At 40.5% G+C, this 15,958-nt stretch overlaps 1 protein-coding gene across 1 annotated transcript in view; it reads right to left on the bottom strand.

Moving 5' to 3' along the window:
• COL2A1 (collagen type II alpha 1 chain) overlaps positions 1-15,958 on the bottom strand; it is a 90,413-nt gene that overhangs the window by 28,431 nt on the left and 46,024 nt on the right. The window contains exons 23-34 of the mRNA XM_087710572.1: positions 13,615-13,722; positions 11,720-11,773; positions 10,016-10,114; positions 8,062-8,115; positions 7,129-7,227; positions 5,939-5,992; positions 4,879-4,932; positions 3,847-3,900; positions 3,058-3,111; positions 1,592-1,636; positions 1,365-1,463; positions 422-529 (exon numbers count right to left, since the gene is read on the bottom strand). Coding sequence (XP_087566698.1) covers positions 422-529; positions 1,365-1,463; positions 1,592-1,636; positions 3,058-3,111; positions 3,847-3,900; positions 4,879-4,932; positions 5,939-5,992; positions 7,129-7,227; positions 8,062-8,115; positions 10,016-10,114; positions 11,720-11,773; positions 13,615-13,722 — 882 coding nt within the window. The remainder of the gene's footprint in view (positions 1-421; positions 530-1,364; positions 1,464-1,591; positions 1,637-3,057; positions 3,112-3,846; positions 3,901-4,878; positions 4,933-5,938; positions 5,993-7,128; positions 7,228-8,061; positions 8,116-10,015; positions 10,115-11,719; positions 11,774-13,614; positions 13,723-15,958) is intronic.

Raw genomic sequence — 15,958 nt, 5'->3', positions numbered from 1 at the left:
TCCCTTAGATTGTGATTTTCTGCTGTTGTCTATGGTTTAATGTTATGAAACTTTAAGAAAAATGACAACATTTATTTTTAAAAACATAGTGTTATTATTCAAAAAACATACAAATTAAACAGCTATATAACTAACAATAGCAATATTTAGGTATAATGCCACTCTAAATAAAAATCCATAATTAAAAAAACTAAAACCTTTTAAAAAATTGAAATAGATTTTAAAAAACATTTCACTAAACTATAGAGGGAATAAAAAAACTAAAGAGAAAAAAAACACAGGAAACTGGGTGGTGGTGGTTAAAAATAACATTATAAGCAACTAAACAAAACCCAGCACTTAAAAGAAAAAGAAAAAACAGCAACTCCAACTCTTGAAAATATGTTGCTATGAAATTTTATGGAGGATCACGACTACTTACCCTGTCTCCCTTTGGTCCAGGAATACCTCCAGCTCCTCTCTCACCAGGCATTCCCTGCAGACCTGGGGGGCCTTGGGCTCCAGGAGGCCCAGCAGGGCCAGCTGCACCCTAGGCAAGAAAAAACATTCTAGGTCACAACATGGAACTGCACTAGATAATGGTCAGAGGACAGCCTGATTGATGTAATGGTTAAAACAAGAAGCTAGAACCTGGAAGTTGTAGTCCTGCCTTAAGCATAAAGCCAGCTAGGTTATCCTGGGCCAGTCTATCTGTCAGGCCTGGAAGCCATCTTTTGCATTGGTCCTTCAGGCCTGCCACATTTAGTGTGGTGGAAAATTGGGAGAGGGGATTGTAGGAAGCTGGGGAGATATATAGTCATAACAAGATTCCTTTCTCTGAGAGTCAAGGCCATTCTACCCTGCACCTGCAGTAGTGTGACTGGGAGGCATCTCCAGCTGGGACGGTGCTTTGATTGGACCATGTGACGGACATGTGGGTGCGAGGACAGGGGCTTGGACTTTCTTTTGGGTGGGAAAAACCTGAAAGCTTTCAGATTCGGGTTTTCCCAGATGTGCCAATATGACATCTCTAATAAAATGGAACTTTGAGGAACTTGAAGCCTCAGATTCCTATTTCCTTGGGGATGTTACTTGGAACCCTGACATTATCTCTCTCAGCCTTAGAAGGGAGGCAATAGCAAATTTGCCAAAAAATTTCAAAGAACTGAAGCGGTCTTCTGGTGCTTTCCAGATGTGATGGATTTCAACATCCAATTGACACCGACCAAAGCATTGTGGAACTTGATTAAACACTTCTAGTGGGTACCAAGCTGGGGAAAGCTCTTCCAGAAGAGTCCAATGCCACTTTTGGTTGGCAGCCACTAGGTGGCAAAACTTATCAGCTTCATTACGGAGGAAGAACATAAGGCAAAGAAGCAGCCTACCTTGGGTCCATCAGTACCAGGGGTTCCGGGAAGCCCTCTAGCACCACCCAAACCTTGGGCACCTGCAGGTCCGCGTTCTCCTGGGAAGCCACGTTCACCCTACAAAGGAGAGATTTTCCTTAGTGCCATTGAGATTCTATACGGATAAGTAGTGAGCCCAGCTGCTCTTTCAGCAGCTCTATCTACGAGTAAGTTCAGGGACTCAAACTGAACTGTAGGTGACTTACTCTGGGACCAACAAGACCAGGAGCACCAGCTTCTCCAGGAACACCCTGAAACCAAAACAAAAGAGTTAAAAACAAGAGGAGAGGGAAAGAAGCTACTAACGTTCCTTCCTAAAACTTGCACGACTCCCGACTAGCCATTAAGAAATATGGCAAGCTAAAAAAACCACCCCAAATCCATAAATTCAGGTGAAGAATAATTCAACTCACACATTCACTTTTAATTTGGATGAACATATTTTCAGCTTTTTCACTTTTAAATATTACTTTTAAGGTCATATGGGGGTGGGGGAGAGAAACCTCTACAAGGCAAAGTCATAATGAGAATTATATTCTGGAGAAATTGGGTGCATTTCTGATCACCCATGGCCATGGTTGAAACGTTTGATAAATATGATGATTCTCTCTATTGTTACATATAGTTAAGTGGTTCTATGAACACCTGAAAGACAATTATCAGCATTTTGGAGTGATATATTGCTTCCTGCACTGTATACCTACTGAATATCTCAGCAGTGATTCATAATTTCTATTTAGCAGTAGCGGAGGGTTCCCTTGGCCACCTTGAAACATCTAATTTACTTTTCATAGTGAAGATCTGCTGGTTGAATATAAGCAGCTTTTCAGGGGATATTTTTATCCCCTGATAAAGTATCAGCATTCTGCTTATTTCTTCTGCTGGTGATGTCATTGTGAGGATGATGTTTATTTCTCTATTATTATGACTCTTCCTCCATCACCACATTCAAGATTGTAAGCATTATCTATCAGTAATGTATCCATAAATCTTAATTTCTGATATAACATCCACAAGCTTTTTCTGATTGCTGCCCGATAAAACCCCACTGCGTCTACATTCAAACTCAGTTAACATCTTCAAACATAAGTTGGATGGTTATTTAGCAGAGATTTTCTAGTAGACCCTGCAGGTGATTGAATGAAATGCTTTCTATAGTCCATTTCAACCTCTATGATATTATCCCTTACAGACACTAATTTAACAGCCTGGGGATATTCAACATGCAAACACAGAATACCCAGTGCAAACTAATATGCTTCCTGAAGTATATTTTTTCATCAGAAGAAACGATTTCATAAGAAACTCCTCTCCGTGTCACTGCACAATTCTGCTATTCTATAGTTTTGCTTAACTGCTAATGAATAATTTATAATCCATCGGGATCAGGAGGAACCAAGTTACCACCCCACCCACCAAAAAGTTGCTTTTTCAGAAGAATTCTTTTGTTGCACCCAACCACTATCCTTTCAATGATTAGAGACTATTTAACTAGTGCGTTCTGAAAGATGTACAGCACATGTATTATCCTCAAGCTCAATGTAAAATTCAATCTACTTCCGCATCTAGAAGCTATTTTGAATCTATAGAAAAGAAGTAGGAAAGATTGCATGCCGGACTGGTAAGTATCTATGTTGTGTGTACTAAATGGGGATTCATATTTATTACTTACTTGGTCACCTGCTTTTCCACTTTCACCTGGAGCGCCTGGGGGTCCTGGAAGTCCCTGAAAGCAAGAGGTTATTTTGATATTAGGAAGTCTCACTTCATTCTCTTCAAGAAGTAACATCCTGCCTCAGCTAAGTGGATTCAGTACAGGAAAAAGGATTTTTAGATCCAAAGGAACAATAATTAATTTACCATCAAACGTGAAATAAGTCTAGTACTAGAGTGGACAATAGTAACCCTCTACCTAGATGATGGGACAACTATAGATATATTCCTGTTGTGGCTCTCAAACATCTGCAACAAAACTACATCTGCCTAACTGAGCACCTCTGATTAATAAATAACCCAAATTCAGCCCCATTCATTAAATCTCTCTCTTCCAGAGTTTTTTTCCTGTGCAAACCATGAGGCATATATAAGCCTCTGGGATGTGCCACGAATCCAACTGAGTCCAGGAAAAGAGGTGCTAGACAGACTAAATAAAAATAGTACTTTCCTTGTTGCTTCCCTAGTACCTGATAAAATTATGCGGCAGGAAGTTATCGTCAACAAATGCAACCCTGGAAACATGTATACATCCTTGAACCAGATAAAATTCAATATGATAGACAGATTTCGTGTGCTTTCAGCAGGAATTGGGTAGCCTTTTCCTTCTGCCTGTGTCTATTTATGCTCCCCTGCACAAGCAGATTTATTTGTTAGGACTGGGGGGAAGGAGGGGCGTATTGTCCTCCAGACAGAATAACTATAATACTATTTATTCTAGTAATTAGAATAGAATTGCTGTACTTACTTGGAATCCAGATGGTCCAGGGGCACCTTGTTCACCTCTCTCTCCAACAGCCCCCTGCAAATATCATCATCATCATCATCAAAAACAACAACAACAACAGTGTAAGCCTAACAAGAAGTAGGGAGATATAACTAATGTAAGCAAAAATCAGAGATTACCTAAAGATTATTTACAGTTATTAAATGAATTCATACACTCTTCCATAATGGACGACCCACCATCAATGTATCTACTAAGTTATTGGAAATCCCTGAATTTCAATATCATTACATGTTTGTGTAGCTGTTGTGTTGAGCCCTCAGCAAGTACAGTGCTAAGTTTTATTACTCATTACTAATGAATTCTGTGAATTCTGCTGTGATCATCATCATCTTCTCCCACGGCTTCGTTTGCTGCAACATTCACTTTCTATCCATAAGTTAAAGCTCTTCTCATACTTTTCAGCAATGTAGGAAATGAAAGTGTGAGAAAAGAGGGTGATGATCACAGCGAAACCACAAAATTCGCAAACTTGAGTACGCAATTGACATTCTACTGTTGAGAGGTCAACACCTAGTGTGATATAGTGTTTGAACTATGAAGACTTGATTAAAATTCATCTGCTTATTGGAGCAACCTGGGCCGGTCTCAGCCTAATTTATCCCACAAGACTTTTGCAAGGATAAAGTGAAGTATGAAGAAAACCAGATGCGACCCTTTGAGATGTTTACAGGAAAAAATAAATACAAATATAATAAAGACACAAACGTTACTCATACAGAATGCTCTCCTTGCAAATGAAAGAGAATGAATGAAAAGCTAATTTGGTATCCAACTAATGAAGGACAGTGAGTTTTGCTTAAATAATCTGCTGAATGGTCACTTCCTGATCATAACAAGCCAAAAGGAAATCTTGCGAATCCTCATAAAGGCTCAGTCTCCCTAAACCTAGGAAAACATAGGATTTTGATTTTGCCTCCTTTCAGTAATGTTTGTATCTAGGTGATCTGGAGATGGCATCCTCCAAAAGATAAAAAGAAAGCAAATACTCACAGCAGGTCCTGGTGGTCCAGCTGCTCCTGTCTCACCATCTTTGCCAGGAAGACCCTGAGAGAAACAGATGCAGACAAAAAACCTTCATCGATCATGTCAACTCTCCTTCCATTACCCCTTAGCTATAAGCAGCTAATAATTCTTGCTCTGGGAGGAAGAGGAGGAGAAGGGGGGAGGGAGGAGGAGGAAAATCACCCTCCTTTGGACTTTTTTAGTGCTATTTCTGGAACCTCTGTCTTCTTTTCTTTCAATAATTTTCAAAGAGAAAAATGTTCGATCAGACAAATTTTTCAAGATTTGTCAAAATGGTGTGAAAATTTGTAACTTTTGGAAAAAATCTAGGATTGCTTGCTCCTTGCTGAGGGTAGCAGGCAATCCAAAGTGTGCAGCTAGCAATTATAAAAGTGTAGCACAAATAAATGCACTTCACTCTTGTATCTGTTGGCATTAGTTGCTCTGTACATAAGTAAAATGTTCAAGAAAGGAAGGAGACCTGGAGATGTGATGTACCTATATGTTGAGGCTTCTAAAGCATGTGCATAATTATTAAATTTCCCCAATACTGCCACTCGGAACAAACAAAATTGCTTTCCAAATAGTTCAAGGTTCCGCATACCTTTCCAGATAATTCTAGCAAACTAATGTTTCATTGTTAGAAATTGGGTTGATGGGCATCCTTGTGAATACATTTGTGGGAAACTTGAAGAACAAAGAACAGTTTTACTTCCATGGAGAAAAACACAGCACTGAGTTGTATAACTAGTTTTAATGTGCTTCTGTGCCAGCACTGATTTGTTTGCATAGTTGGTCGTGAGAATTTTTTCCCCAAAGTCTCTCATTGCTGCATCTCAGTACTTACGATCTCAGCTAATATCTGCCTTATGCAGATGTGGAGTAAGAAGGCAAGAGGAGGATGGTCTCTTTTTGGAACGATATGGAGAACTGAGGTTTTTTTTTTTTTACTACAAGGTGGGGCTGTGTTATTTAACTTTTTTACAGAAAGTATATAAACAAACAGCAAAAGGCCTTTTAACAGTAGAAGGATGTGGAGTAAACTCACTCGTAATCCAGGAGCACCAGGTAACCCCTTCTCGCCAGCTTTACCGCTTTCACCCTAAATAGAGATGAACAAAATAACTTATAAGCACATTTTACTAAAGATAAAAGATCCACCTGGAGGCCCTCTACGTCTCAAACTCTGTGTCCTCCTATCTTACTCTTTCTCCACTGATATAGTGTGTTATAGGACTACAGTAACTATTTGCCTTCATTTGTGATTACGGAATTTACTGAGAGAAAAGGAAATGAGAAGAAAACAGGAGACATTTTTTTAAAATTTATAGAACTTAAACATAGTTGGGAGAAAAAGGGAAAAATATAAAATCAGGTAAACCACCTGATTATGGTTAAATAATGAGTTCTTATTTCTGGTGATGTTGAATAGGTATCTGGACTGAATAGTGCACTTTTTTTTGGAAATGTCTAATGGGGTAAAGGTTCCCTTCGCACATATGTGCTAGTCATTCCCGACTCTAGGGGACGGTGCTCATCTCTGTTTCAAAGGTGAAGAGCCAGCGCTGTCCAAAGACGTCTCTGTGGTCATGTGGCCGGCATGACTAAACACCGAAGGTGCATGGAACGCTGTTACCTTCTCACGAAAGGTGGTTCCTATTTTTTTACTTGCATTTTTACGTGCTTTTGAACTGCTAGATTGGCAGACGCTGGGACAAGTAATGGGAGCTCACTCCATTACGTGGCCCTAGGGAATTCAAACCACCAAACTGTCGACCTTTCGACCAACAAGCTCAGTGTCTTAGCCACTGAGCCACCGCGTCCCTAGAAGTAATGTAGGCTATTGTTAATTTTAGAATAAGAGTTGGTTGTATTTCTTATCTACAACTGTATCAAAGAAAGTCAGAAGCCATTCTTTTTTTTTTCCTTTCCTTTTTCCACACTTTAATCTGGCATTTGGTCTGATTCTTTCCTTTCTGCTTTCTTTTTTCTTTTCTTGCTTGTTTACTTTTTATTCATGTTTTCAAAATGTAACCAAATCGTATTTTTAAAAAAGGACTACAGTAACTACCCAAATTGGGGAGAGCAGAAAAAGTATGGTAAATAAGGGGAAATGTTGCCTATGTTGGAGAACTCAACAGACCTTTCTGTTAGCTGCCCAAATGTCACATCTGCTCTCTATTTGCCTTCAAAACTGCCTGGGACCTGCTTCTAAGAGTCAAATACAACTTCACTTACATTAGCACCTTTGGGGCCTGGGAAACCCATGACACCAGGCTGACCACGAGCACCTTGAGGACCAGGTGGGCCAGGCCGTCCATCTTCACCCGGAACACCCTAGAGAGAGGGAGAAAGGTATAGGCATCCACTGCTAAAACCAGTAAATGCCAAGCCACTATAGACCTAGTTCAGTAGAAATGCTAAACTTGGCCTGGAAAAGATGCTGTTTGCTTTATTAACCTCTTTTAATAGGTCAGTGTAAAATTGGTCTATAATATAATGATAGTCATTCACCCTTCGTACTGTTTGTTGTACAGTGATGGGATCAATTCTCCTATGAAAGTATTCAAAGAGTTATTGTGGTCTAGAGCAGGGGGGGTCCCCAATCTGTGGGACGCAGCCCAGTAGTGGGCCGTGAGGGGTTTGGAACTGGATCAAGGAAATGGCATGTGCATCCTTACTTGAGCGAGCAGGAGCAAGCACGTGTGCTCCATTTGTGTGAGCAGTAGGCACACATGCACACCATTCGTGGAAATGGAGCTGGGCATGCACATGTGTAGCTGCCGACCACTTGTGCAAACCATCCCCTCCCACCCACCAGTCCACAAAGCTGGAAACATTGGAGAACTCTGGTCTAGAGGTAAAAGTGTTGGATTAGGATTGCAAAATTGCAAGTTTTAAGCCACTATTATCTAAGGAATTATACTAGATACATTTTCTTAGCAATTCTTTCTTAGCCCAACCTACCCATAAATTTCCTATTGTAGGGATCAAACAAATATGAGATCCCCTATAAGCTATCCTGAGACATGGAAGCAAGACAGAATGCAGATCTCACTAATAAGAATATTAAGAATAACAACAATGGATTCATCAAGTATAGAAATACATATTTTCATTTATACTCATATGTTTATATCCACAAGAGGAAAAGTACAGAAATTCACTTACAGATGGGCCAACTTTGCCTTGAGCACCAGCATCCCCAGGGCGACCAGTGAGACCCTAGTAAGAAGAGGTTATTAAAAAGAGGAAATTAAGATAGTTTTGGACTTCTTCAAGTGTTGCCAAGAAAATTAATTCTGATGTTAATTTACGCAGTCTCAAGCCTTAGGAACAGTAGGTGAAGCAATATGCCCAAGATAACCGACTGAAAGATTGCAGAACTTGTTTTTATTTTATTCTTTCTTTTTTTCTCTTTCCTTTTTCTTTCTCTTTCCATCCGTCCATCCGTCCATCCATCCATCCATCCATCCATCCATCCATCCATCCATCCATCTATCTAGCCACCCACCTCACTTTCCAAAGCAACTATTGGCATCTTTGTCTAGCTAAATGAGTGTAGCGTTTTAAGTGACAGATCAAAAGAAATCATAAATAAAAATGATCCTGTTACTGCTGCAATTGCTACAAAGAGCTCATAACTTTTTTCTGTCCATTTCAAACAGGCAAACTCACTCATTCTAACTCACACCTGGCACTGAAAATGGGGCAGATCTACAAATTTAAACCTGCAGAGGTTTTCTGAGTCAAGATCATTCAAAAAGGGACTTTTATGGACATAAAACGTAATCTGGAAGCTCTGAGAATTATGGATGCCACAAAACTGGCTTAGCATATTTGAGCTGCAAAAAATGGAAAATTAAAATAATTTTCTGTATCCACTTGATGCCATCTAGTGGTTACTTATAACTCATATCTAAATTGCTCTACTACACTACAAGTATGTATACGCTTCTCCTCTCCTCTAAATCTAATAATAACTTCATGTGGTAGTGAACATAACTGCAGTGCCCATCAACTGTAGCATGCAATGAAATAAAGCAAAGATGAGATATACAGGCTGGTATGACATTATTTCATTATGAAGTTGCACCAGGCATGGTATATTTTTAACCTGATACAAAATGCAAAACAGCTCTTTTACAGACAGCCCTCATTAAACAATAACTATTGAGACTGGCAACTTAGTTGCTAAGTGAAACTGTAACTATGCTTATGATCTTACTTCGGCTTTTCTTTGCTTTACAGACCTGCAAAGGTCATAAATGTGAAGATTGGTTGATAAATGAGGGAGGTGCTAAAATAAGGACTGTTTGCATAACCCCTTCTTTTAAAAAACCAAAATAGAGACTCAAAGCACAATGTATCCAATTCTTTAGAGATGATTTAATCCATCCGTATAAACCCAACCTGAACCCACAGCAGTGTGAATGCTTTTGGTTTCTCTACATAAAAAGAATGTCTTCTACTACTTGACACCAGCTGGGTATCAGATGTATTACTATACATGCTTTATAAGCAGGCTTCATTCACTTATATAAATAGTAGCAATACTAAGCAGACAGGTCTTCTCAGTTTAAGTGATATTCTTCCACAGTGATGCAAAAATCACCCACACCCGTGATAGCAAACCTATGGAATGCGTGTCACAGGTGGCACATGGAGCCATTTCTGAGGGCACGGGAGGCATTGCCCTGCCAGCTCCATCGAGTGTGTGCACGCTGGCCAGCTGATTTTTGGGCTTGATTTTCGGCTGTTTTTCGCCCTCCAGCGGCTTCAGGGAAGCCTCCTGAAGCCTCCGGATGGCGAAAAATGGCCCAACACGTAAACCGGAAATTCAGGAACGTTTCCGGCCTCTGGAGGGCCTCCAGGGGGGCGGCTGTTTTCGCCCTTGCCAGGCTCCAAGAAAACTATGGGCATGCACACGTGACCCCGTCCTGCTGCCCCGCGCATGTGCAGGGTGCACGGCGCAGGGACAGGATTAAATTATGGGGTGGACACATGAGCGCACGGGTGCTTTTGACACCCGAGGCGAAAAAGGTTCGCCATCACTGACCTAGACGTCTTCACAATTTGGGGGCATCTCTTTTATATGGTTTCTTCAATTCCACGTTGATCTTACCCGTGCGCCAGGCAGGCCAGGTTCTCCAGGCCTTCCAGGATCTCCAGGGGCACCTTTGAGTCCCCCAAGGCCAGGGGGGCCACGTTCTCCGGGAGCACCCTATTTAAGGAAGATTTAGGCAAGAAATACATTAGTCAAAGATTTTCTGAAGAACACCAGGAAAATCTGTATTTGGCTCAATAACCTACCATCACTCTGGACATACCTACATTATACAGGTGGTCTTTGAGTTACGACCACAATTTGTTGCTAAAATGAAACGTTTTTTAAGTGAGCTTTGCCTCATTTTACGACTTTTCGTACCAAAGTTGTTAAGAGAATCATTGCATTTGTTAAGTTAGCAACATGGTTGTTAAGTGAATTTGGCTTCCCCCTTGACTTTGCCAGTCAGAAGGTTGCAAAAGGGGATCACGAGGCCCCGGGACACAGCAAACCATCATAAATATGAACCAGTTGCCAAGCATCTGAATTTTGACCACGTGGCCAAAGGGATGCTGCAACAGTTGTAAGTGTAAAAAACAGTCATAAACAGGGGTGGGTTGCTGCCAGTTTACTTCACGTGCTTGTACAATTGAGTGTAAATTGTTCTGCGCATGCGCAGAATATGAAAAAAATGATTAAAAACCAAGCTGGCAATGGCAGCGGCGACCGGGAAAACGGTTCAGGTGCATGGCCAGCCTGCCATCTCTATCAGTTCGGCAACCCTGTCCCAGTTTCCACCACCGGTTCGCCTAAACTGGTGTGAAACGGTAGTAAGCCACCTCTGGTCATAAATCACTTTTTTCAGTGATGTTGCAACTTTGAATGGTCACTAAATGAACTGTTGTAAGTTGAGGACTTCCTGTATATATTAAAGAGGTTTAAAACTCATTTATATCTGCATCCTAATTCTTAATGATTTACCTACATCTGTAGTAAACTAATTCCTCCTCAAGCTAAATTACAAAGGACCGTAGTAACCACAAATGGATTTATTCAGTCATTAAATTTCTCTCCTACCTTCTTCCAGGAGCTCAACTTGGCATTATCTCCTCCAATTTTTGCTCCCAAAGGTAACAAAATAGTGATAGGCTGGAAGTGCTCAGCCCAAATTTACTCAATGAACTGACCCTAAGGCTGAGCCTGGTCCTAGATTTCTTTCATCCTACTTCAGTGGCTAAGCTACCATACCACACTAGTTCTCCCACAATGAAAGAACTAGAACTTTATGAAAGAACTTAAAACTTTATGAAAGAATTAGAACTTTATGAAACAACATAGGACAATGAAAGAAGGCAATTCTTTAGTTTATACTAAATTTGGGGTTTCTTCTTTCTAAATGCATGTTTTCTGCACCCGAATCTAATTGGTAAATTATGGATTCTGGAAGCAAAACTCTACAGGATTGCTCACCCGAACACTATTCATCTATGAAATGGATGAGGTGGTAAATTTTTCCAAGGAAAAATGTTAATCAATTGATTCTAAAGATATCTTATGGCATGTCCAAAATGTGCCCACTATGTTTTCTGTGAAAGAATGCACGAGCTAGGAGACTTTTAAAGGAAACACAGAATGCCATTTTCATACTTCAGATTGCTATTTGTCAATAGTAATAGAAAAAAAAAACAGTAAAAGAACACAAAGAAAAAAAATAGTACCATCTTTCTATTTTTTTTTTTAAAAATGTTATTCCAGTGAAAAGGCAGCAAGTTCAACACTCACTTTGGGGCCAGCTAATCCATCCTGACCTGGAAAACCACGATTTCCAGGGGAACCCTGAAAGCAAAAAATAAGAATGTCAAAGTTAAGGACAGTATCATCATTGTCAAAGATTCAGCAGGAACACTGGACCACTTCTAGCTCTTTTAGAACAAGGACACAGCAGAAGCAAAAACCCTCAATAGGCTACCACCGCTGGTGAGTGCACTAACAATATAACTACTCTACACAAGAAATACCTTGTGTGGATCTAAATAATATAACCTGTTCTAAGGGAAGAGCCTTGATGGCTCTTAAGGCCATTTTACATAGTAGGGCACCTCTATTTCTGCCATTCCCAAATGTATATTTCTGTGATGCCAATTTGGCATCTGCCTTTGGCATAAGAGCCAACTTATTTTCCAAGAGAAAAAAAGTTTAAATTGGAAAACTCTGAACTCTTCAGAATGTGAGGCAGGCCATTTCTCCACTGGAAAGACGTTGGGCATTATCATCTTCCCAATTCCTGCATTTTGGATATCACAACAGGTGCTATAAAGCAAAAGTTGAATTGGCACCCGTATTTCTCCCTTTCAATAGCCCAGGCAAAGCAAACAAGGATGGAAACAATAAAATTCTTCTCTTGCACCACCATGCCCTTAGATTTCTAGAAGAGAGAGTATATGGAAGTATACATTTGTGTGTAAGGGGGATTTTTTTTCTATTGCAATATGGCCACTTAGAGCAAGGTACATTAACTCTGAATGTAACAAGTAACAGCAACAAAGGGTGGTATACTCTGGCCAAGAGCTCTGACCAAATACGATTTTCTCTTTATATCTTCTGTGCCATAATGATCCAAACATTTTTGCACTTAAACATGAGTTCACTCTTCAGGGGCTATTGCATTACAATCTTTAAAAGATCAAGAGGCAGCTATTTTGGGGTCTAGAATTCAATGGCCTCAAAAATTATGTGTCACTAACGTGACATTATCTTGTACTATCTATTGGTGGGATACCTTTTATTTTAACAGCTTCAATCAAAACGACAATCAACTGTTAAGACACTACTTTAGGCAACGTCCAACTTTAGTTTAATTAATCCTTTGCTTGGAATTTACAGCACTTGTTGGAGAGTCATTGCTCCAGTTGGGAGAAGGGTTCAAGCAGGGAATAAGCTTAGATTTGCTACATAAGCAAAAGAGGGACAGATCTGAACCCCTGAATGCCTTTGAGCCTTATTTGGTCTTTCTCAGGCACAAGCTACTAGTCTGGGATGATTCCTGTGAAATAGGCATAGAACAATAAAGTAGCTAGTTTAAAATCTACAATATGGGTCTGGTTGTTCGCACGTGACACCACATTGCGTAGGGCAGGGATGTCAACCTCAATTTCATTGAGGGCCCCATCAGGATTGTTTTTTACCTCGGAGGGGGACGCTATGGGGCATAGCCAGGGTGGGTGTGGCCAACTTGATGTCACTCATCGAGTCTCCATTTTCAGCTGCGATGGCCTCCTGCAGCTCTCTGCCAGCGAAAATGAAGCTTGGGGAGGCTGTGTGTGGCCTGCACAGGCTTTATTTTCAACTGTGATTGGTTCCTGCAGCCCTCTGCCAGTGAAAACTGAGCTCAAGGAGGCCATGCACGGCCTGCCTGGGCTTCGTTTTTGGCTGTAATGGCCTCTTGCAGCCCTCTGCCTGCAAAAATGGAGATTGGGGAGGCCACGTGTGACCCACTTGAGCTCCATTTTTGCTGGCAGAGGCACCATGGGCCGGTCCTTCACTGTTTCCAGGGCGGGCCTGCGGGCCAGATCTAAGCATCTCGCGGGCCAGTTGTGGCTTGTGAGCCTTGAGTTTGACATCCTTGGCCTAGAGACATTCCACATAGAGGACTACTCCCTGCAAATGATATCGCTTACCCTCTCTCCAGGTGGTCCAATTGGTCCTGCAGCTCCTGGTTCACCACGTCCTCCTCTCTTCCCTTCTTCGCCGGCTGGCCCAGGGGCTCCTTGTGGTCCCCCAGGGCCCTGGGGATGAGAAACAGTAAAGAGGCCTTGTTACATCTTTTGTATTCCTTTATCTTTTATCCAATAATGTCAAAAACCTATCAACAGTCACTGTATTTTTAGAAAAACATTTTGAACTTCGCCCAGAATTTAGGTGACCCAATCTCTATAGCAAGGCAGAGAGACAACTTCTGGGAGTTTTCATTTTTATCTTCACTATTTCAAGTGCCATTTTCAATGGTACCAGGTGGATTAAATTTTTTTAAAAATTGTTATGGATGGGCAGGACAAGAATTGGTCCCCCTGTTGCCCCAATCCTGGGCTAAAATCTTTGCTAAAGTGAAAAACTTTAGTTAAGACATTCAGATAGAACTCAAAAGTTATGCTGCATAAAATTGCCAATAATTGTAATTTTGTTTCAAAGCCCCAATAATAGTTGATGGCCATCATCAACCTTCTGATATTATGTTTGAAAGAGGAGTTATGAGATGGGTAGAAATTACTCAGCCTTCTTATCCCTAAATATCAAAGCTAAGGGATGAGTGATCTATGGAATGAGCTACCCCCAGAGATCCGGACCCTACCCACCCTCATGGCCTTCTGAAAAGCTATTAAAACCTGGCTATTCCGGCAGGCCTGGGGCTGTTGACCTCCGGATTGAGATCCAGCCCCGCTTAGATTGGGTGCATGTTGTGTCTTTTTAAATTTGTTGTGTTTTATCTGTTTTTAATCCTTCTTAATTTTTTTTTCTGTAAGACGCCCGGAGTCCTCCGGGATTGGGCGGCCTATAAATTTAATAAACAGTAAACTATCTCCTCCCTCCCTCTCCCTCTCCCTCTATCTCTGTCTCTCTATCTGTGCACGTGTATACATATCATAGCAAAAAGGCAGCTTACATTAGAATGAGAAAATGGAAAGAGCTACTTTATTTTCACAAAACTTGTAGCTCTGAGTTTCTCTAGTTATCTGATGGGGATAAATATTTATAGAAGCATACATTCTATGAGCCATTCATCTTACACTCTATTCATCTAAATAAAACTTGCATCGCAGCTTTATCAAATTCCAGTGATTTGTTTTCTAGAAACTGGTACCTTTGAAAGTTCTCATCCTATTTTAACATTTATTGCTGTTCAGATGGCAGTATACACATGGTACACAGTGTTAACACTGATGCTTTTAAATTGGAAGGCACACTTTTAATATAGACAAAAATTAAGTTCCATCCTTTGGATGTTGCTAGGCAAAAAAGCAATGCTATCTAAAATTAACGAAGGACATAAAAATATGGTTCAGTATAATCTGCAAAATCCGGAAAATCTCTTAAATTGCAGGAATACCAAAACTGCATTTTATCTATGAAGGCTGTTGAGCTACATAATAAACATTTTATATAAATGGCACTAAAGAACTTCACAGAGCAAGCCCACCCTGCAATGGGCCATTTATAACCATCTAAAAACAATGTATAAATTGGTGAATGAATCATTGTTGACCAAGGAACAGCTTCAGCATCAAGAATAAAAAACAGAGTTCAGTGCAATAAAATTACCATGGTTTTCCCCATGCATCCCAAAAGAGATTTTGTAACCAAAAGAAAAAGTTAGGCTTTATTTCTGTTTAAAAAAAAAAATGACAGAAAGAGTGACAAAGGAAAAGGAAAGCTTTGCAGGCCAAAGTACAGTCTCATTAATAGAGCTCCATGATGTCATAATTCAAGTTATTCTGGTATATTCCCATGCCAGTGACATGGGATGGGGAAATGCTATCTCAAGGCAATAAATATTACTACACACACATACAGTGTGTGTATCCTTTAATTATTTTTATAATCAGCTCAAGGTGGTGATTATATCTAGTACTCCATCTTCCTTCTATTTTCCTCACAACAACTCTGAGGGGTGAGTTGGCCTGAGAGTGAGTGACTGGCCTAAAATTACCCAGGGAGCTTTCATAGCTAAGAGGGAACTAGAACTCACAGTCTCGTGCTTTCTAGCTCTGTGGCCTTAACTACCGTATTTTCTGACGTATAAGGCGACTGGGTGTATAAGACAACCTCTTACTTTTGCTGTTAAAATATAGGGTTTGGGCTATACTCGCTGTATGAGATGACCCCCAATTTTGGGAATCATTTTTGGAGGCTAAAAAGTCATCTTATATGCCGGAAAATACGGTATTAGCCCTGTGCTCTCAGAGAGAGAGAGTTTGGGCTCACTTAGTCTACTAGTTCTCACATAGTGACCTGCTTAAGAAACAA

This window comes from Thamnophis sirtalis, unplaced genomic scaffold (genome assembly GCF_051295495.1).
Source record: "Thamnophis sirtalis isolate CommonGarterSnake01/CBP01778 unplaced genomic scaffold, rThaSir2_p1.2 scaffold_3, whole genome shotgun sequence".
Taxonomy (NCBI): Eukaryota; Metazoa; Chordata; class Lepidosauria; order Squamata; family Natricidae; genus Thamnophis; species Thamnophis sirtalis.
The sequence above is the reverse complement of the archived record's forward strand: the minus strand, read 5'-3'. Positions and strand labels throughout refer to the sequence as shown.